This window comes from Schistocerca americana, chromosome 9, assembly GCF_021461395.2.
Source record: "Schistocerca americana isolate TAMUIC-IGC-003095 chromosome 9, iqSchAmer2.1, whole genome shotgun sequence".
NCBI lineage: Eukaryota > Metazoa > Arthropoda > Insecta > Orthoptera > Acrididae > Schistocerca > Schistocerca americana.
This window is the reverse complement of record NC_060127.1, coordinates 68574567-68599245: the sequence shown is the minus strand read 5'-3', so window position 1 is coordinate 68599245 and position 24679 is coordinate 68574567. Positions and strand designations below refer to the sequence as shown.

The 24679-nt window shown below is 36.9% G+C and overlaps 1 protein-coding gene across 3 annotated transcripts in view; it reads right to left on the bottom strand.

Moving 5' to 3' along the window:
* The window catches only part of LOC124550872 (glycine N-methyltransferase), an 89199-nt gene that overhangs the window by 22785 nt on the left and 41735 nt on the right, over positions 1–24679 (bottom strand). For all 3 annotated transcript variants that reach the window (XM_047125623.1, XM_047125622.1, XM_047125624.1), the window contains 2 exons: positions 24069–24196; positions 2324–2459 (listed from right to left, as the gene is read on the bottom strand). In XM_047125623.1, coding sequence (XP_046981579.1) covers positions 2324–2459; positions 24069–24196 — 264 coding nt within the window. The remainder of the gene's footprint in view (positions 1–2323; positions 2460–24068; positions 24197–24679) is intronic.

Here is a 24679-nt window from a genome sequence, read left to right as displayed (position 1 = left end):
AAGATGGCAGTCTCTGTAAACAGAGAACAACGGGCATGAAATCTACAGCTCATTGGCAACAAGGAGGTCACTTGGTTCATGGATGTCCTGGGTGAGAAAGTGGTTGTTAACTGTCGTCGTGTTATGGAGCACATTGAGGAGGTATGTTTACTTCTGACATCAGGTCATATCAAACTTAAAACTGTACAGATTAACATATTCCACACAGAAGTAATAACGATTCGTGAAAACCTATTATAGAGATAGCCACCTTCAAAACATGTATTTATTTTTATAAAAGACTGTGAAATTAAATTAAAGCTGTTGTAACACAACACAATAAGCAGATGGAAGGTTGATACTAGAGCTACTAGCGTCAGATCGTGGTTACCATTAAGGCAGTGACTTTCCCACCCTTCCAAACACTTCCAACTTATAACACAGGCAGCTGTGACCCAACACACCGACAATGAACTTCTTGCTTCCTGCACTAACTCTCATTCACACAATCAACAACTTTGCATATATTGAGAGTTTTCTGCTTTGTCGCAAAACTGATTTTGAGCAGGAATACAATGCACTTTTTACAGAAATATGTGTGAAAATCAATGTTAAAGGTCTTGATAATGCCAAACAAAACTTAAAATGCAAAAAAATGTTGCAAACACAGAATCATTAATCATCGAAAAGCGTTGTACTGAGAGAATAGAACTTCTGTTGGGACCGACAAAAATGAACATAAAAAGCGGGAAAATGTAACGTGTGAGAACATAAAAATGGGGTTTTACAGAAGATCTAAAAATGGGGTTTCACAGTAGATCTGTACAAACGAAAATGAGGATGGGCTACCATCAATGATTACTGCACAGCACATATAAGCATGTAAAACATCAGTGAGGTTCCAGCTACAGTTCTCTCCCTCCCTCCAATCCACAACCCCCCCTTCCTTCCTTCCTTCCTTCCTTCCTTCCTTCCTCCCTCCCTCCCCCCTCTCTCTCTCACACACACACACACACATACACACACACACACACACACACACACACAGACTTGTGTCTGTAATGACACTGACAGTTTGTGGATTTGTGAATGGTTGTCCAAGTAATTGGAAAGAGAAGCAAGGGGCAAGTGGAGAAATAAAAGAGGGGATGGGTCTGAGTGGTAATGGCAAAGTGAGGATAATAAAAGACAGAAGTCACAGATCTGGGTATGTGGAGCACAAGAGACTGGAAGTAGGAGGAAACAACAATGAGAGAAGGGGGAGGGAATGGGGATTAGTGGGTTGGTAGTGGTGCTGGGGGAGGGGCAGGGCAGAAATCTGGAGAAGGGGAGCATGTCTGCTGTCTTGCCCTTCTCTCTCCCTGAGCCACTCCCGCCCTGTCTAGATGTGGCTCTCTCCCTTTGTAGACATGCCTCTTTGTCAGATCATTCCGGTTTGCTTTTTTAACAGCCACTAGCTTCGTTAGCAGCCACTATCGCTTTCCAGTAGCAGACCAATGCACACAGTTTCTTTCATTTCACAGAAGAAAAAGCGTACCTGCCACCGTAACAGAACTGATCAATACAGCTTATTTGGTTACATATGGTAGTAAACAATACTCAAAGTTGTAGACCCCATCATATTTTAAGTATAGGACTTCACAATACAAGACTTTTTCTGGAAATATATTAATCCTTTGCTCTGTCATCACAGTTGAACTGTAACAAACTATCTTGTAAACATAGAAGCATTAAAACACCTTTAATTAGAATGATAATCAAAACTTTCATTTGTTTGAAATTGACTATATCAATGATCACTATCAATAACGTTATTTATTTTACATTTAAATCTGAAGAAGTGACATAAAAAATATAAAACATACTTTGAAAATTTTTTGTAAATGTAACTTCAAGAATTGATGTCTCACATTACCATGTTCAAACTCGAGTGTATCGTAGTTCTCTTTGTATCTGGACAAAGAGTCACACACCCCATACTGTTGTGTTTTAGGGTTAAGGTGGATGTATCACGTTCTTTGTTCATTTGTGTTGTTTTTCACAAATGTGCATACACCAACTAACTAATAGTATCAGAAGGATAAAATGAAGTTTAAAATGCAACTCACATTTGAAGAACGCATCGCACAAGATCGTAAACTCACCACCTTTTTGCAGCCATGCAAGAATTAATCATACTCTTACAGAAAACAAAGCCAACATAACAGTTCCTGTCAGGTTTTAATTGTCACAGTTAGCTGAGTTTTTACACGACAACCCAGTCTGATTTTGTCACAACCAAAGAGGATACTGACATTAAAAAACCAGGTTTTATGTTAGCTATAGAAAGAACCGTATTACTTACTTTTGGTCTCTCTGGTCTCCTGTGACATCGGGCAGATGCGCAAATGAATTTCCGAGGCAGATCACTGCATCGAAGCCATCTCCGACAAGGTCAGCTATATCATCGGCGAGGGTCAGCCAATTGGCTTCCTCGATTACTGAAAATGTATTTACAATTATAACAGTGAACTAGACAAATTTAAGCTTACAGGCAGTATATCATAAGACTTAAACTTCATCTCAGACACAAACCACTTGACAATTTCAAATTAGGACAAAGTTTGGTTAGCAAACTTAATTAAAAAGCACAGATTTTTCACTTTTTGTTTGTTTTGTTAATCGCCTACATTCTTCCTAATATTACAATTTTCATAAATGTTGAAGAACTTTAAAAAGAGCAGATCTGAATAACCCTGTTAAAATACAGAGCTTTTAGAGTATCTTCAAGATATTTGGTCACGAATGGAGGTTTGAAAACTTTGTCTCCTTCTTCTCTTTCCTGACTTCATCTCCTATCCTCACAGTGTCTGCATATTAATCTGGATTTGACAATGTCAGTGACAGACGGTGGCTGTATGCCATTCCTCTCCTTGATGGTACTACTTATACATGATCTTCAGTACACTGATAAATTGTTGGTGCAAGGTGTATGTGCACTACTCACTATTTTATCTGTTTTCTTTATTCACTTAACACCCTCTGACAACTCAAATAATTCGAATCTAGCCTACAGTTTAACAACTGTAGTAGTTATTGACAGTAGGCATTCTGCTGACAACCACTAAAAATATTTATTGCTATTTTAATTTAAACATTTTGTCATTTTATAGCTAGTGAAAACAAAAGCTGCCACCAAATGAAGACCAATGGCATTAAATTTAAAGTAATAGAGCATTAAAACTAAAAACATAAAAAGTACTTACATAGGACACCAAAGCCCACTCTTCAACATTAAGTTCTGACATTACAGAACACAGTTTCCAGCAGTTCAAAAGCAATTATGTACTTTGGTACAAGTATACTCATCCTATCAAACACCATGTGAGCATTCGAATTAGGTAGTGGTTGGATTTCAATAGTGGTAAAATGATGAGCGAATAAACAAACAGTCCGTATAAGCTCAGAACTAAAAAGATATCAATATCTGGAGTTGACATCATACAGCTGTCGGATGCATACTGTAATGAATTTGCCTCCTCGGAACTTTTGCACGTCAATTGAAATGTTCAATTCCATACAAATTTTGGCCCAACATGAGTTAATTTTCATATTAAAATTATATATCCTACATCCAAAGTTTTTTTTCATATATTTGATTGCAAAACCACTATTTTTCTGATAACATAATTTAATTTTCCATATTGATCCATTTTGCAACACTGACCTCGAACCATGAAAATCAGTAATAACAACTGTCAACTTACATGATGCAAGAACTACTTTACAGTAAAGATAATACTGTTATGCCTCAGTTTTAATATAAATAAAATTTCTGTCTTTAGTTACAATTTTTCTAATTTTACTATCAATAATATAACTGGCTGCGTACAGTTACAGGAAGCTGTTATTTTTCATAGCGTCAAAACTTGCAGCCTTTGTTATGAACTTTTAGGCACATAAATCTTCACATAAATAATTGTTTCCATAAATAATTATTTCCAGAGAACATTGTGTAAGTTATAGTCAAAAAGCAACTTTAACTAAGAAAGTCCTGTTAATAATAATTTAGATTATATCTGGTTCTAGAAGGAACTGAAAGCTATGTACGAAATACTTATATAATTTTTAGGCTCCAAACACGCCAGAGGTAACAAGAATTAACAATATTCCAGTGACTTGTCATTGAAACACTTTGGACCAATAATTTTGGAAAGCTTATATAGGAACAAAGAAGACACCCTAGAAAACAAGGCAGCCATAGCAAGATTAGTAACATTTATCTGCCAATTTCAAGTTTACTCCCTTCAAAAATTATTTAAACGTTGACATCAACAGAGTAGACAAATGAGTGTTGTAAATTTTGCATCAGTTTATCCATGAAGATTTAAGAGAAGGGAGTAACATTATATGTGAATATGTCATCCAGTATTAAAACATTACCTGGAATATTACAGGAAACTTACGATAGGGAAGCAAATAAAATTACAGTGTAAATGAGAAAAGTGTAAAGAAACCTCAAGTACATATTGGCTGCGTACATGAAAATCAAGTAAGATGATGTAGATCATCACCAGAGGCAATGGAAGAAATACGGATAAATACAAGAAATATAATGAAGCTATGTTATGCGAAAAAAAAAGTGTTTCTGTATAAAATAAAATGCTACAGACAGTAAGTGAAATTTGGGGGGGTGGGGGGGGGGGGGGCTGCAGATGCTAGTTAGGATGTGTCTGACAATAAAAGTGACATTGCAGTAGATGACAGGCAGATCAGGGGGACATTTTCAATGTCACCTTGGGGAAATTGGGAAGACTGGACACACAATTTGAATATTGAAAACTTAAAACAAAAATAATATTGAAAATTCAAAATTATAGATGCAAACAGAAAATAATAGTAATATTGAAAACTTAAAATTATCTACGCAAACAGAAATCAAAAACAATAACAATGAATTAAAATCAGGGTAACAGGAAATAGTGAAAGAAAATAATGAGCAGTTGGGTTTTAATCTATAATATCAAATATCAGAACTAATGAAAGAGACGAAGGCAAGTTTTAAAAATTTGAATGATAAATAGACACTGTTGGAAACAAAATTATGATTTTCACAAACAAAGTCAAACATAGTCGAAGCCCAGTTGTTAAACAAGAACAATCTGTTGTAGAAACTGATACTACTTTTGTGGTACCAGAAACTTGTGTTAATACAACCCCGAAAATCATAACTTATCCAGTGTCAACAAAACTAAAATTATTTCTGTTGAAAACAATGACCTAGTCAGGGCTAATGAAGAATCAGAATTAGTAGTTAACACTGATTCTGTCACTTGAACATCTGCATGCATAAAAGTATTTTCAAATACAATTCTTTCCTTCAACAATTTTTTGTTATTTTCTACTCAATTACAGCTTAACTGGTGCTCATTGTACCCAGAACTATTCTGTGAACAGTTTAGAAACAGTAATGTACAGGTTTGGAATAATGCTGCAACTAATAAAATGCTTACTACAGGATCCAAATCACAAATTTCAGCATACAATGACAATGCTGTAGCCAGTAAATATAGACAGACAATGAAAAATTTGAAAATATTATTGTTTCCTCCAACACAACTGAAAGTATGTCAGCCAGTAAAAGTGAAATTATATTTGTTTGTGGTCAAAACATACACAGTTCTAGTTTGCTGATAAGTTTTAAAGTAATAATGAGTGAAAATGTAGTAGTAGCACTGTGCATGCTTACAGAAACTGAGTTGAGGAAATTATTTTTGAACTACATTTGAGTAAGAAGTAGTAGTAGTCATGCACATATAAGACAATGGTGATAATACTAAAAATTTTGTCTCTGAGTGAAAATTCTAAGACTTTTCTGCTTTTTAGTTAAATTTCAATGAGACTGATTTAAATATATGGACTTTGAAATTTTTGCTATGATATTGACAATGTTACAGAGGTACATTTTATATTGCATTTGTTGTTTTTGTGGTCTTCCATCCAGAGACTTGTTTGATGCAGCCCTCCATGCTACTCTATCCTGTGCAAGCTTCTTCATCTCCAAGTAACTACTGCACCATACATCCTTCTGAATCTGCTTAGTGTATACATCTCATGATCTCCCTCTATGATTTTTACCCTCCCTGCTTCCCTCCAACACTAAATTGGTGATCCCTTGATGTCTCAGAATGTGTCCTAGCAACCAATCCCTTCTTCTAGTCAATTTGTGCCACAAATTCCTCTTCTCCCAAATTCTATCCAGTACCTCCTCATTAGTTAAGTGATCTGCCCATCTGATCTTCAGCATTTTCTGTAGCACCACATTTCTAAAGCTTCTATTCTCTTCTAGTCTAAACAATTAATCTTCCATGTTTCACATCCATACATGGCTACTCTCCATACAAATACTTCTAGAAAAGGCTTCCCGACACTTAAATCTATACTCAATTTTAACAAATTTCTCTTCTCCACAAATGCTTTTCTTGCCATTGCTAGTCTACATTTCACATTCTCTCTACTTCGACCATCATCAGTTATTTTGCTCCCCAAACAGCAAAACTCCTTTACTACTTTAAGTGTCTCATTTCCTAATCTAATTCCCTCAGCATCACCTGACTTAATTAGGCTACATTCCATTATCCTGTTGACGTTCATCTTACTTCCCCTTTTCAAGACACTGTCCATTCCTTCAAACTGCTCTTCCAGGTCCTTTGCAGTCTCTGACACAATTACAATGTCACCAGAAAACCTTTATTTCTTCTCCATGGATTTTAATTCCTACTCCAATTTTTTTTTTTTTTTTTCCCCCTTCATTGCTTGCTCAGAATACAGACTGAATAACATCAGGGATAAGCTAGAGCCCTGTCTCACTCCCTTCCTGACCGCTGCTTCCCTTTCATGCTCCTCGACTCTTATAACTGCCATCTGGTTTCTGTACAAATGGCAAACAGCCTTTCGCTCACTATAATTGACCCCTGCCACCTTCAGGATTTGAAAGAGAGTATTCCAGTCAACACTGTCAAAAGCTTTCTCTAAGTCTACAAATGCTAGAAACGTAGGTTTACCTTTCCTTACTCTATCGTTGAAGATAAGTCGTAGGATCAGTATTGCCTCACGTGTTCCAACATTTCTCCGGAATCCGAACTGATCTTCCCCAAGGTCAGCTTCTACCAGTTTTTCCATTCGTCTGTAAAGAATTCGTGTATGTATTTTGCAGCCGTGACTTATTAAACTGACAGTTCGGTAATTTTCACACCTGTCAACACCTGCTATCTTTGGGATTAGAATTATTATATTATTCTTGAAGGCTGAGGGTATTTCGCCTGTCTCATACATCTTGCTCACTAAATGGCAGAGTTTTGTCATAGCTGACTCTCCCCAAGTCTATCAGTAGTTCCAATGGGACGTTGTCCACTCCAGGGGCCTTGTTTTGACTTATGTCTTTCAGTGCTCTGTCAAACTCTTCACACAATGTCATATCTCCTATCTCCCATTTCATCTTCACATACGTCCCCTTCCATTTCCATAATATTGCCTTCAAGTACATCACCCTTGTGTAGATCTTCTATATAGTCCTTCTATTTTTCTGCTTTCTTTTCTCTGCTTAGAGCTGGTTTTCCATCTATATTCATACGAGTGGTTCTCTTTTCTCCAAAGGTCTCTTTAATTTCCCTGTAGGCAGTATCCATCTTACCCCTAGTGATATATGCCTTTACATCCTTAGATTTGACCTCTAGCCATACCTGCTTAGCCATTTTGCACTTCCTGTTGATCTTATTTTTGAGACGTTTGCATACCTTTTTGCCTGCTTCATTACTGCCTTTTTATATTTTCTCTTTCCGTCAGTTAAATTCAATATCTCTTCTGTTACCCAAGGATTTCTACTAGCCCTCGGCTTTTTACCTACTTGTCCTCTGCTGCGTTCACTATTTCATCTCTACATTTTTATATTTTCTCCTTTCATCAATTAAAATCAATATCTCTTTTGTTACCCAAGGATTTCTACTAGCCCTCGGCTTTTTACCTACTTGATCCTCTGCTGCCTTCACTATTTCATCTCTCAAAGCTACCCATTCTTCTTCTATTGTATCTGTTTCCCCTGTTCCTGTCAATCATTCCCTAATGCTCTCTCTGAAACTCTCTACAACCTCTGGTTCTTTCAGTTTATACAGGTCCCATGTCCTTAAATTCCCACCTCTTTGCCGTTTCTTCAGTTTTAATCTACAGTTCATAACCAATAGATTGTGGTCAGGGTCCCCATCTGACACTGGAAATGTCTTAGAATTTAAAACCTGGTTCCTAAATCTCTGTCTTACCATTAGATAATTTATCTGAAACCTTCCAGTGTCTCCAGGCCTCTTCCACGTACGCAATCTTCCTTCACGATTCTTAAACCAAGTGTTAGCTATGATCAAGTTATGCTCTGTGCAAAATTCTACCAGACGGCTTCCTCTTTCACTCCTTATCCCCATTCCATATTCACCTATAACTTTTACTTCTCTTCCTTTTCCTACTATCGAATTCCAGTCCCCCTTGACTATTAAATTTTCATCTCCCTTTACTATCTGAATAATTTCTTTTATCTCATCATACATTTCTCCAATCACTTCATCCTCTACGGATCGGAGCTAGTTGGCATATAAACTTGTACTAATTTGGTAGGTGTGGGCTTCGAGTCTATCTCGGCTACAGTAATCCATTCACTATGCTGTTCATAGTAGCTGACCCACGCTCGTATTTTTTTATTCATTATTAAACCTACACCTCCATTACCCCAATTTCATTTTGTATTTATAACCCTGTATTCACCTGACCAAGAAGTCTTTTCCTCCTGCCACCCAAACTTCACTAATGCCCCCTATATCTAACTTTAATCTATCTATTTCCCCTTTTAAATTTTCTAACCTATCTGCCCAATTAAGGGATCTGACATTCCATGCTCCGATCTGTAGAACACCAGTTTTCTTTCTCCTGATAGCGACATTCTCCTGAGTAATCCCCGCCCCGATATCCAAATGGGGGACTATTTTACCTCTGGAATATTTTATCCAAGAGGACACCATCATCATTTAACCATACAGTAAAGCTGCATGCCCTCGGGAAAAATTATGGCTGTAGTTTCCCCTTGCTTTCAGTCGTTAGCAGTACCAACACAGCAAGGCCATTTTGGTTAATGTTGCAAGACCAGATCAGTCAATCATCCAGACCATTGGCCCTGCAACTAATGAAAAGGCTGCTACCCCTCTTCAGGAACCACACATTTATCTGGCCGCTCAACAGATACCCCTCCATTGTGGTTTCACCTACGGTACAGCTATCTGTATCACTGAGGGACACAAGCCTCCCCACCAACTGCAAGGTCCATAGCTCATGGGGGGCGGGGGAGGGGGGGGGGGAGGGGAGGGGGGGAATTTAAGGAATTTTTTATACTCTCTGACTGCTACAACTGATTAGCGAAGATAGTTGGTGGTTTGGAGTTTTCAAATATTTCATATTCTTTATGTTTCACTTAGCAATGGTGGTAATTTTCAAATGTATTGATCTAGGAATAAAAAGTTGAAATTATTCTAGTTTAAACTGCATAACCATTTTCATTTTTGGCAAGATAGGAAATTAATAAATTTTTGGTTTATGCTGACGCTGTGGTAAGAGTAATATGTACAAGAGAATGTGAGTTATTACAAGCAACATAAAAAGAAAAGATCTGAAAAAAATGTTTCTCACGAGTGTCAGCTATTTTCAGTTATTCTACATATAATGTGAAGTATGTATTACTCATGGTAGAACAAATGCATGGGAAATTACTATGCTCTTGTCCTGTTGTTTGTGAAGTAGGTAATGCTGAATATGCTAGATTTGGTATCTGTAACACGGTAAAGTGAAATGAATGTTACGTTGCTGTTATCACATTTCTGAGAGGCAAGTTTATTGCTGTTGATGTTTGGTTGTGAATTATAAGGGGAAGTGAATATTTTGTGAGAATTAACGGAAATGTGTTATGGCTTGATGATGATGATGATTATATCACTGTACTGTAGGGAAATATGATGTTACAGAAGCAATGATGATGCAAAAAGTTATGGCTAAGTATTTGTAATTGGAGGAAGTGGATAATAAATAATGTAAGAAATTACATAAAAAGAAAAAATATATAGTTTGCATCAAAGCAAAACAGGAACCAACCACAGTAGGAAACTGCACTGTCCAGTGAAATGGTAATAAGAGATGAAGTCACTATTACTCGAAATATGAGAAATGCCATTTAAAAACAAAAATATAGGTAGCAGCTGGAAAAAAGACTAACTAAAAAAAGACATCTTATTTATTGGTACTAATAAAATGGAAATATTGTGTGGCTAGAGCCTCCCGTTGGGTAGACCATTCGCCTGGTGCAAGTCTTTCGAGTTGACGACACTTCGGCAACTTGCGTGTCCATGAGGATGAAATGACAATGATAAGGACAACACAACACCCAGTCCCTGAGCGGAGAAAATCTCTGACCCAGCCAGGAATCTTACCCGGGCCATTAGGTGTGACATTCTGTCGCACTGACCACCCAGCTACCAGGAGTGGACATTGGTACTAAACTACTTTGTACATGGAATAATTTTGAGTGCACTATGAACTTTCACTCTGTCTGTGCCCTGTGAAAATTTACAGCTAGTGTTTGTCTTTTATACTCTATCATGTCAAAACTGACTATATAACTTATTTTTACTTGTGACTATTACTTCAACAGGTTGAATTTCCATACTGCAATATTTTTCAGTTACTTTACCTGTTTATCTTTGTTGCAATTACGTTATATTGTAAGTCTGTCTTCAACTGTTTCAGTATAAAAATCATGTAAGTGTGCAGTAAAATAATAATCTCACTACTATTAAATATGCTCAATTAACAATATATTTTGCAAACTGAACAGCAGGAAAATAAGACTTATTTACTGTTTATAATGAAAAACTTCTGATATGTAAAGCATTATTAATACTTTGGATTTTTCACTGTGTATGAATCACATGCTGTTTTTGTGAGCCAGAGTTAGAAATGGAAAAATCTTTTATATGGATTACGAAAACTATGATCTAATATTTTGTATTATTGCTGTTTCGAATTAACTGAAGATAAATAGATTTCAAAAACTGCTGCCATGTTAGGGAACATATATTCATATTGAAAAATAAATTTCAATTTTTACATAAATGAAAGTCAGACGGAGAAAATGTTACTATAGTCAGCCAGTGTTTGCGGTGCCAGAACATCTAGTGCTTTAGTCAACAAAAACTGTTTAAAACAAAATGAAAATGTAATTATTTCATAAACTATGTTAATTTTGTTGAAAAGAGGCATACAGTAACAGAAAGTGATGTTTTTCAGACCGATGCAAAGTTAGTGGTTATACGAATCTATGAGGCAAAGTGTATTTTTCTTGGTTTAATAATCATGTTGCAATATTATGGATAAAATGCGAGGTTTATAAAGTAAAGCAGTTTTTCAATGTTAGGCATATTAATGGCATTATGATGAAGTTTTGTGAGATATTTTGTGATGTTCATGAGGTTTACATTAAAATGAAAATGATAAAATTGTATTGTGAAGTATGATACCAAGACAAGGTTTATGCTGTGATGAATGTAAGATTTATGATGTTGATAACAACAATGATGATGACGATGACAATGTTTGGGAAATGAAATGTTAGGGTATCTTGTTTTGTAATGCACTGCACTTTTATTTGTGATTGTATGCTGTATGAAATTCTGAGAAATGACTGTATGTAAGTTAGGTAACAAGATGACATTAAATATTGGTTTGTGTAGTTATATTACTGATGCTTATGAAGTTTGAGCTGGGTCTGATTTATTGGTCATATTTGGATCGTAGTTAACAACTCTATGATCATATAGCAGTGGCATTAGAAAGAGTTAGTCTTGGTAGTAAATGGCCAATATGTGCTAAATATGTTGTTACTGACTATGAAGAATTAATGCCTTATGAAAATATTCAAAGTTGTTTCACACTGTAAAGGCATATTTGTATATAATTAAAAAGTGCAGGATTGTTCAGTGTAAAATATAACGGGAGATTATTTTTGTTAAAAAGAATATAAAAAGTTGATATACGCTTGTATGATGTGTTTACTGAAATGTGAGATTATTTAGACCAGTTAAGACTATTGTTTTTGATTCTTCAGAATTATTATTGTGTATACTACTTTTTTATTATGTGTGTTTTTACTGTTTTACATTAATTATTTACAACTGAGAAACCACAGCATAACTCGAAAATTTATCTTAAATTTAAAAAAGATAAATGATCTCAATACTTCAATGTTTACCACTGAATCTAGTGTCATGTTGTACTCTGGTCTACTATTTTCAAGCTATGATTATAGAAAACAGGTTGATTTCAATCCTTAGCAAGTAACTCAAACCTTAGTTGGATGAATGCAATTCTCTGCTTATCTACAAAATTTTGTCTTCTACTGTCTTATCTGTTAATTATAATAAAGTCATTTAAATTATCTTTACTAAAGTTATTGTCATTTCAAAAATACTGTTATATTTTTATATATTTCATTTTTAAAGATGGGCCAGAACCACAATATTAAAATCTAATTATATTTTATTGTAATTCTGGTGAAAATGTTTTTTCAGGAAATTAACTTTTCTTTTATTTCTCATAATGCAATTTTGTATCGTTTTTTTCAAGCGGTACTGGTTAAACTTGATGATGGAAACAAAGTTATTGGCACCTTTTTAGACCTATCCATGGCCTCATTCCATTCTTCTATATAAATTAGAAACTTATGAAGGCAGAGGAGTGGAATTAGACTTGCTAAGATCATACCTTGTTGACAGGAGACAATGTGTTAAGCTGTATCATACAAATGGGGGACATACACAAACAGTAAAATTTCTTATAAAATTCTTAACTGTGGTGTCTCTCAGAAAAGCACTGCCAGGCCTTTTTTGTTTGTTGTGTACAAAAATCAAACCAAGTAAATTATGGCAACGATACTTCCTTCATAAGCTGATGCTCTACAAAACAGTGACCAGTGCAAAATAATACAGAAAACATTAACCTTATCACAGAATATCCCACCGTAAACAAATTGGCACTAAATAAGGACAAGACAATTCTGATGGAGTTTCTGCTAAATTATAAATCAAGACAAGTAGATACTGAGCAGAGTATTCAGTTGGAACAACTCATAAACATACATTACTGGGTACTACAGTAGATGAACATCTTACATGCAAGGAGCACATCAGCTATACATGTAAAAAAATCTCCTGTGACATCCACCTGCTAAAACGCCAATCAAGCATTATGCTGTGCCGCCTGTCTTAAGACAAATCCATTTTGGAATCAGGCAATTAGGATAATAGCTAATATTAGTAAATGTCAGTCCTGTAGAGAATACTTCATTAAGTATAACATACTAACAGTGTATTCATTGTATGTTCTCAGGACTATACTGTTTGTAAAAGAAAATATGGAATGTAGTATAATCAATAGTGAAATCCATACCTATAATACAAGAAAAAGAGAGGATTATCACATTTATTTAATAATAAAAGAGCGACAGACCATAGTCCATTTTCTGCTAGAAGACATTTTTGTAACAGACTGCCATATAATATAAAACTGTTTAATGGAAATATATTTAAGACAAAATTAAAGCATCTGTCAATTGCTAAATGTTTGTACTCCATAAAGGATTTTTAATGATGTTGTGTATAATTTATCTTTATTTCTAAACTCTTATTAATCTTTGTATGTTCGTAAACATACTATGTCCATGACTGTAAAAGTTATGATGAACAAATAAACCATTTATTTATTATTTACGAGGGGCATTTGAAAAGTCCATGCAAAGTCCGAGAGATGGCACCACCAGCACATATCGAGGTCATGTTTAGTTAGTAGCATCTTTGGAAAGAACGCACACCAAGTTTCAGCCATATTCATCTATTTATTTGTGTTTGGCATTCACGTGAATCAAGGAAGCCGAGTGATTGTCAAAAAATGGACAAACAAGAATTTCGTGTGGTGATTAAACGCAAAACGCCTCAGGAGACTAAAGAGAAGCTTGATAAACATTATAGTGACTCTACACCTTCAATTAGAACAGTTTATAAGTGGTTTCAAAATTTTTGGAGCGGCCATATGGGCACTTACGACTCCAGAAATCATTGATAAAATCCATGATATGGTGGTGGATGACAGAAGAGTTAAGGTGCATGAGATTGTTAGTGCTGTGGGCATCTTGAATGAATGGGTACATAATATTTTGCATAAACATTTGGACATGAGAAAGCTACCCGCAAGATGGGCTCCGTGATTTCTCACGCTTGACCAAAAATGGAATTGTGTGAAGTGTTGCAAGGATGGTTTGCAGCTCTTCAGGAAGAATCCGCAGGACTTTAAGCGTTGTTTCGTCACTGTGGATGAAACATGGATACATTACCATATTCCTGATACCAAACAACAATCTAAACACTGGATTACCAAGGAAGAATCTGCACCAAAAAAGGTGAAGACCAGTCCTTTGGCCGGAAAGGTTATGGCGACTGTCTTTTGGGATTCGCAAGGGATAATCCTCATTGACTATCTGGAAAAGGGTAAAACTATTACGGGTGCATGTTATTCATTGTTATTGGACCGTTTGAAAACCGAGCTGAAAGAAAAACGCCGGCGATTGGACCGCAAAAAAATCCTTTTCCATCAGAACAATGCACCAGCACACACCTCAGCAGTTGTGGTCGCAAAATTAACGGAAATAGGATTCCAACTCATTTCACAACCCCCCTATTCTCCAGACTTGGCTCCTTCGGACTACTATTATTTCCCCAATTTGAAGAAATGGCTGGCGGGACAGAGATTTTATTCAAACAAGGAGGTTATTGCAGCAACTAATAGCTATTTTGCAGACTTGGACAATTCTTATTATTCGGAAGGGATCAACAAATTAGAACAGCATTGGGCGAAGTGTATAAGTATGAAAGGAGACTATATCGAAAAATAAAAAAGGTTTATCCCAAAAACATAAGTAGTTTTTATTTTTGCATGGACTTTTCAAACACCCCTCGTATTTATTTATGAACATTTAATAGAAGGGAGTAACATAATTGTATCCACAATGGATGCATGTAACCAAATTATGTACAGTAGAATAAAATGGGTAATGTAAGCAAAACCATGAAAGCAAGTAGTAGTAGTGTGTGAACTGACAACTCAACAAACCTATGAACAGGAGTGCTCTTATTTTTTGCACTTTATGAAAATTCAGAACAGTGACCATTTTTAAATGTTGCAAATCTCAGGAGGCTACTTTTATATATAAAAAAAATCAGTAGTTGTCTTGAGAAAGGAATTGAAAATAAATAACTATTAGATCAACCTTCAACTTCACTGATGAACATTTGATGGGAATATACCACTGGGAGAACAATTTTTAATGAAGAACACTTGAGAAACAGAAAAGAAAAATATTAGAAGGTTTATTAGTGGGAAAGAAAAGTACAGTGATGGAAACAATCAATCTGGTATTTATTAGATTCTCCCAACAACCTGTCTTCCATTAGCATTCTGTACTGCTTTTAACACAAATTCATTAAATTTTACATTTGCTGTCTGCTTTCGAACAAGTTCTGGAAAAGTGTCTCAAAAAACACATGCTTTCAGAAGAACAGACTCACAAGGTTCTTAAATCGGCAGAAACTGCTGTCTGTACATTTTTGTCATGGCAAATAAATTGCCATGTAGCATACCATTTGCCATTACTTATTCTTCGATCTTTTAACGTGATGGTTGTGGCAAGTCCAGTGTATCTGTTTTGTGAACAAAATGCTGTTGTCGATTCTGGTTCAACTGGGTACATTGCCAGCTGTTGGTGATACTATTGAGACTGTTTCACTGATACTGTGCATTTCTGCTCAGTGCTTACCTTGAACAAATGAAACTTCTTCCATTACTGCCAGTAGAACATTTGAAATAGAACGCAGAGGTCCTGGCTTATGAAACAGTAGTCTCCATCTTCAGGGAAGAAAAAAATACCTAGTTTTGTGGGAGGGGGGCAAGGGGTGGCTTTATTAGTTGGGCCTCTCTCTAATCTCCACAACCAATTCCTCTCGAGAATGATTGTCTGGTATTCTTCATCAGTCTAAGATTCAACCGAGGTGTCCTAAAAGGCAGGATAAAGAACATTCTAAGAGCACCATGAATAATCACAGGTATGGTTAGTTAGTGCGCAGTAGGGGCAAAAATGCTCTTTGAATTCAGTAGGAAGTGCAGCACCAAGTGTGTCATGCACTGTGGAAATCCTGAGAAGGAACAGATTGTGATTCGACATTACGGCAGTGGCAAAGCCATTGCAGACAGAAAGTAAAAATTGGTTGTGGTGTTTCAGAAGCAACTGTCCCCACCTCAGAATTATAACTAAGTTCAAAAGCTGCCAAAAGGACATCTGTATTCTGTTTCACCCACTCGCTAACCTTTCAAGCCTGAACCCTCATCGACGCAACAATAAAGGTCATTCCTTCACATGACTGTGTAACGTGCAGCCTTCCTTAAAATAGTGAAGTCATTTTAACATGCAACACACTTACTGGAAAAGCATTGCCAAAGGAACATAGATTGCCGTAAACATTTTAGCCAATTTGGCAAGTGAGTTGCAGCATTATTTTATTTACATTTTACCTTTGGTGATTTTGTTGCAACGCCTGGCTCCAGTTCTAGGTCGGCAGAGCCGCTAGGGAGCCAGGCGTAGCACAGGTGTACCTACTAGTCGAGGGTCCCGAGAGCGCAGGCAGCTACGGCTACCGTGGATTCCCATAGGGAACAGCACCAGATCTGCAGGCCGTGGTTCGAGGAGGGGCACTTTGCAATACTACAAAAACCAAAGTATTTATATAATATTTGGAAAACAAGAAAAATAGGAGACAGCTTAAACTACGTAGAGACAGAAAAAACAACTAAATATTGTGAACTGTACAATGACCAGACAAAACATCACAATGTTCTCAGTCTATCTTCACTGATCAAACAGCTGCAGTGTATCGCAGAGTCAAAACCAGCTGCAGTATATCACTACATTTTTAACTTTCCAGCTGAGCCAACGGTTGCATTTTTTTAGGCCGTACAGGAGCCACCGAGTGATGTCGCCCCCAGCAGGCGTCATGAATGTGAGCTCAGGCTGACTGCACAAACTTGGAAAAAAAAATTTCCCCGAGAATTCCAGGTGTGTGGAGGAAGATGTCAAGAAGCTCTTGATAAATGAGTAAATTAATGTTTCAAAAGGAGGGGCAGCATATTAATAATTTAAATGGGAAAATATTCATATAATTAACACACTAAATTCATAACACAGTAAAATTCAGTTTCAGTGCTAGGTGAAAACCACAGAAATCCCCGAGATTTTAAGAAATTCCTGAAATTCCCTAAGATTTCCCTGTTTTTTCGAATATAATTCCCTGAGAATTCCAGGTTTTCCAGAAGAATTGCCACCCTGGCTCTGGCCTAGTCTGTGTTCTCTGCCACATGAGGGAGGAAAGAGAAGACTGCTCAGATTACACCTCTAGCTAGATTTTGCATGTCCACTGTACTCTTCAGATTGCATTACTGTTTCAGGACCCACACTTTTATTGTGTAAAACATGCACCTCCTCGACATCTTAACTCCATTCTCAACAAGCTGAGCGAAGACCTCAAACCCTCGCTTAAATGTAAACTTCCACTGCTGTTCACGGGGGCTACCTCTCTTATAAAAAATTGTTTTTATAAAAACAATGAAAGACAAACTTTTCTGTACAAATTGTTTAACTGCTCTTTCAATACTCACCTTTAAAACTTATACACTTTGGTATGCTTTCGAACAAGTTCTGGAAAAGTGTCTCAAAAGACACATGCTTTCAGAAGAATAGACTCACAAGGTTCTTAAATCGGCAGAAACTGCTGTCTGTGCATTTTTTGTCATGGCAAATAAATTGCCATATAGCATACCATTTGCCATTACTTATTCTTCGATCTTTTAACGCGATGGTTGTGGAAAGTACAGTGTATCTGTTTTGTGAACGAAATGCTGTTGTCGATTCTGGTTCAACTGGGTACATTGCCAGCAGTTCACTGCTCCTCACATCTGGGCTCATATCAATACAACTGAGTTTGGATCCCCATTACACAGTTGTAAGTGGATTTTGCATTTGCTCAGTGAAACTGTTTGAGCAATACACTTACTGCTACGAGTCTTTGGGCAGATCCCTGCAGGATGGATGGGTCTTCTTTGCAGATAAACAGTTGTACAAAACTGAGTGCACAGCAGTCTTATATGTGTGTAAAGGTGCCTCTGTCTCACGGTAAGCCATGCCTCACTCCTCTTTATCGTGCTCCTCGCAGTGTCAACATTTTCTATAATCTTTACCAGTCCACACCGACCTTCATGAAATACTGGGTGATCAAAAAGTCAGTATAAATTTGAAAACTTAATAAACCACACAATAATGTAGATAGAGAGGTAAAAATTGACACACATGCTTGGAATGACATGGGGTTTTATTAGAACCAAAAAAAAAAGAAAACAAAGTTCACAAAATGTCCAACAGATGGCGCTGGACAGCAAAACGTCAGTGACTGCGCATGACAATCATGTATAAAAGGAGCTGTAATGAGAGAGAGAATCAGACATGCCAGCAGTTGCAGCATGTTGACGTTACCTGAAAAGGCACTTTTAGTGAAGATGTATTATCAGAATGGGGAATGTGCTAGTTCAACGTTACGATCCTATCGTCGTAGGAAGGGGATTCGAACGGGTAAAGGTCCGTTGACAAATGCAGCTGTGGCGAGAATGATTTCAAAAGTTCGAAGCCATGGGTTGTTTAGACGATAGACCCCATAGTAGCCGACCGAGCACATGGCGTAATGCTGCTGAGACAGTTCAGGAAGAAATGGAGACTGTAGCGAGTTCGTCTATGCACGAGGAAGTCAGCGCTCGTGCAGTTGCACGTCGCACCGGCATTCCATACACTACTGTTTGGTTGGCACTGAGGCATACCCTCCAATGCTATCCATACAAAATCCATCAGCATCATGAACCGTTACCTGGCGATTTAGTGAAGCGGAGGGCATTTGTGATGTGGGCGTTTCAAAAGATGGCAGAAGATGACAATTGGTTGAGTAACGTGTTGTGGACTAACGAAGCTCGTTTCACGCTCTGAGAGTCTGTCAACGCCCACAACTGCAGAATTTGGGCTACCGAAAATCCTAAAATTGTCATGAAAACTCCTTTGCATGACGAGAAAGTAACGGTTTGGGTTTGATTTACCACATCTACCGTTATCGGGCCTTTTTCTTCAAGGAAATGCATGATTCTGGTTTTGTAACTGCTACTGTGACGGGTGAGAGGTACGTCGATATGTTACAGAATCGCATCACCCCCAGCCTGGCTGATAAACACCTGCTGGAACGTACGATGTTTATGCAGGATGGCGCTCCACCCCATATTGTAGACACGTGAAAGATCTCTTGCACGCGTCGTTTGGTGATGATCATGTGCTCAGCCACCACTTTCGTCATCCTTGGCCTCCCAGATCCCCATACCTCAGTCCGTGCGATTATTGGCTTTGGGGTTACCTGAAGTTGCAAGTGTATCATGATCAACCGACATCTCTAGGGATGCTGAAAGACAACATCCGACGCCAATGCCTCACCATAACTCCGGACATGCTTTACAGTGCTGTTCACAAGGTTATTCCTCGACTACAGCTATTGTTGAGGAATGATGGTGTACACATTGAGCATTTCCTGTAAAGAACATCATCTTTGCTTTGTCTTACTTTGTTACGCTAATTATTGCTATTCTGATCAGATGAAGCACCATCTGTCGGACATTTTTTGAACTTTTGTATTTTTTAGGTTCTAATAAAACCCCATGTCATTCCAAGCATGTATGTCAATTTGTACCTCTCTATCTACATTATTCCGTGATTTATTCAGTTTTCAAATTTATACTGACTTTTTGATCACCCGGTACATTACAATAAAATTCCACAAACCAACTTCGCTTTCATGAAGCTGATGACAATTGATTGCCAAAGGCTGAACAAAGGAATTTGAGGCACTGTTGATGAGTTAGGCATTCTACATCCACATCTACAAACATACTCTGCAAGCCACCACATGGCATACGGTGGACGGTATCTCGTACCACTACTAATTTTCTAAATGCCTCCATATGAGCCCTAATTTCTCTTATCTTAACTTTGTGGTTCTTATACAAAATGAGAATCAGCTGCAGTAGAATTGTTCTGCTGCCAACCTCAAATGCCTATTCTCCAAATTTTTCTTAATAATGCCTCAGAAAACGAATATCGTCTTCCCTCCAAGGACTCCCATGTGGGTTCACAAAACACCTCCATAATACCCGTGTGTTAATCAAACCTAATTTTTTCCCATCCTATCAGTCTTCTGACTGGTTTGATGCGGCCCGGCACAAATTCCTCTCCTGTGCCAATCTCTTCTTCACAGAGTAGAACTTGCAACCTATGTCCTCAATTATTTACTGGATGTATTCTAATCTCTGTCAAATCTACAGTTTTTGCCCTCTACAGCTTCCTGTAATGAAGCTATGTGATCATTCCATTTCATATCCCTATAAAGTGTTACACCCAGGTATTTTTATGAGTTGGTACATTTCAACTGTGAATCACTGTTATTATAGTCATAGGATCCTATACTTTTTTGTTTTGTGAAGTGCACAATTTTACATTTCTGAACATTTAAAGCAAGTTGCCAATCTTTGAGCCACTTTGAAATCTTATCAAGATCTGACAATATTTCTGCAGCTTTTTCAGCAGTACTTTGTTACAGAAAACTAAATTTGTCTGCAAAAAGTCTGAGGTTACTATTAATACTGTCTGCAAGGTCTCTGACGCCCACAGTCCATAATAAGACATGGATGTCTGATACTTTGTATCACCTTCCTCTGACCATTTTCCATAGATGTTCATGACAGTAGCACACAGACATTTGACCGGCTTCTGTGTTTCTGAGATGTCAGTTGCAGGTGCCAGGCATCATTGTCAGAGTTGCTTCTGTCAGTAGATTTCCTAATTTATGACCTTTGTTTCCATTAGATTGAGTCTCCATTTGTGTAAAGTCCATTTGCGTACTTCCCTTAGTATGTCAGGTGTATAAGTGGACAAGAAAAACAGTTCCCCAATTTCCCGGTTAAAAATATGTTGAAAATATCCTTTTTCCTGGCTGAAAATACAATTGTTCCATGTTAAGTGACACTATACTTTCACTGTGAGCTATAAAACTTCCCCAATTTCCCAGTTACATATACGTTTTTTCTCCACGTGAAATTATACTTTTTCCTAGCTGAAAATACACTTGTTCCATGTTAAGTGACAATATACTTTTCCTGTGAGTTACAGAACTTACAAATTCTTTGAATGGTAAAGGTATAAAGATCTTTCATGCACAGCAACATGTATACAGCATATTTTGGTATTACGAAAGTAAAAATATGAATTCCACCAATTACAGCACGGTACCTTTTGAAGCACTGAAATCAGACTGTGATGCACTTTTGTCAACCATTCACAGCTCATGTTATGTGAATCACCATCCAATGATAACAGATATTCTGATCATAGGACACATGATGTATCTGCCAATAGCAACAACATTTAAGTAGTGCGATCACACAAATAGGAAAAGAAAATGGTTTAAATTAATATCCAATCAGTACAGCTATATGAAAAGTGAAGTTTTCACATATAATGCTGGCCATCAAAATTTTTTTTCTGTTAACTGCTCAAGAATTCACCTCATACTTTTTTTGAAGGATAATTACACTTTTTGGCCATCATTACTGCATAACTTTTAATCTATGAAACAACTGAAATAAATATGAAAAACTAACCTTCAAGCTTGGCCTTTTTAGTGCATTACCCTTTAAGATATATGAAGCACAAATGTGACAGTAAAATTTTAAATAAAGGCATACATGGCTGGTCTTCTGAGCCTGAAATTTTTCAAAGTGGCTGGTGCTCTGTATTAAGTTCTGAATGAGAGTCTACTGCTCTGAGATTTAAGAAATTCATCACAAATTCTCACACATAACATAATTCATCTCATGTAAGAGGCAATTTACTTTGAAATTAATGTTTCTTGAACCACCAATCGCAGTACTTTCCCCCTACCTGTTCTAAATGTAAACAGTTGTGACATCATGCTCATTGAAAGCAGTTTGACACATTTTGCTACCAGCAGACACTTGTATGTGCAGTTTGTTTTGTTGTAATGGTGCATTTTCTTTGCAACTAAAATTTTATTTTGGTGTTATTCCCTCATTTCTGTTTTCTTGCTCCAATATTATTCTGCTGTAGCGGGCAAAAAATACAATTTTTTGTTACAGTATCAGTTCTTACCAGTAAAATCACAAAAATTTAACTGGGAACTAAAACAATGTAAAATTGCTGATATTCTGAAAGTTCCTGGATTTTTCCCTGATGAAAAAATTCCCACATTGCTCCCGGATTTCCCATGGCATATACATCCTATTATAGAATCCAACAATGACCCTTCAAAATGGTGTGTACCTTCATGTGTCATGTGTAATGATTAAGGAAGTGTTACAGACTGACCTTTTCTGGGCAGAGAATAATCTTTATGTAGCTGCCAGAAAACGTGATACTGTAGAAGATAAGGGGTAAAAAATAAATAAATTTAATCACATTTTGATTTTTGATGTCAATAAGAGCGGAGATTATTATTACAGTAAAGGCATTTGTGTGAATCAAGGAAGTTGAGTAATGGACGAAGAAGAATTTTGTGTGGTGATTAAACATTACTTTCTGAAAGGCAAAATGCCTCAGGAGACTAAAAGAGAAGCTCAATAAACATTATGGTGACTCTGCACATTCGATTAGAACAGTTTATAAGTGGTTTCAAAATTTCTGGAGTGGCCACATGGGCACAACTGATGCTGAACACTCTGGATGCCCAGGGGTGGTTACGACTCCATAAATCATTGATAAAATCCATGATGTGGTGATGGATGACAGAAGAGTTAAGCTGCATGAGACTGCTAGTGCTGTGGGCATCTCGAATAAATGGGTACATAATATTTTGCATAAATATTTGGACAAGAGGAAGATACCCACAAGATGGGTTCCAGATGGGTTCCACGATTGCTCACACTTGACCAAAAATGGAATCGTGTGAAGTGTTGCAAGGACGGTTTGCAACTGATCAAGAAGAATCTGCAGGACTTTTTATGTATCATTTCGTCACTGTGGATGAAACATGGATACATTACTATACTCATGTGACCAAACAACGATCCAAACAATGGGTTACCAAGGGAGAATCTGCACCAAAGAAGGCAATGACCATTCCTTCAGCTGGAAAGGTTATGGCAACTGTCTTTTGGGATTCGCAAGGGATAATCCTCATTGACTATCTGGAAAAACGTAAAACTATTACGTAGTTTTTCTTTTTGGGCGGACTTTTCAAATGGCCCTCGTATAAGCAAAGAACATGGTTTCAGCAAGACATAGCACGCACATCCAATGGATCTACACTGTGAGTTCATGAAGTTTTCCCTGGATAATTGATTTCCAGAAAGGGGGATATAAATTGGCGCCCACACAGTCCAGATTTGAGCCTCATGGATTTTTTCTTTTGGGGATATGTCAAATCTAAAGTGTATGTCATTAATCTGACTTTACTAGAGCAACTGAAAGAAAATATCCATAGCGAAGTGGCAGCCATTTACATGCGGAACATCACACAAAATTTTTTTCATCGTTTAAATGAGTGTAATAGGTACGCTGGATTCCATTGAAATTACATAATTTTTTAGAAAAAAAACCCCTAAACTGTGTATTCCAATAACAAACATTTTGTTTATTGACTTCAACCCCTATTTAATTTTGATACACCAAATATAAATGTTCATTTGAGACATCCTGTAGAAATGCAATCCATGGAGAAGACAGAAAGCTCTTACAAAAAAACCTGAAAATTTATTTAATTAAGTAAATAATTTCTGTAGTTAGGATGTTATTAGCATTTTTAGGCTATCTCAGTCTCAGTTAGACTTACCCCACTTGTCAAAAGCTGGCTCCTTTCTGCGATTCCAGCGAGCCCGAAGTGCGTACTTGAGCATCTTGTCCGATGCGTCTACTGAAGTGACCTCAAATCCTTCTTCTAGCAGCATTATTGAATCAATCCTGAAAGAATAAAGATTAACATTCACTGTTGTGTGGTGTAGTGAAAGTTCACACAGTTCTGTTCTATGAGATAGTCATACTTCAGAATTTTTTAGTTTATCTGCACACAATGTTCATTTCCAGCGATTTACACTAAAGAACACTTGGAGCTGCATTATTAATTACTTTTAAAGGTTTTCATATGATGTGCTATCACTTCTAGAGCAAGTAAAGTAACCTCCCACTGTGTGCCCCCTGTAAAAAATGGGGGTCACAGCAGTACTGTGAGCACACCACCAAGGTAGTCTTGGTTTACCCAAGCTAATATATCATTCTAAGTCAAGGGTTTATATAATGCAAAATACTTTATTCTTTCATTAATTTGTACATTGGTGTCTATAGACCCTTTCTCGATGGAGATGGCTAGTCTTACGATTGCAAAATTCCGCACTTATATTAGTAACTTGAGTTTATTCTTTTTCTGACAAAATTAAATGGAATATA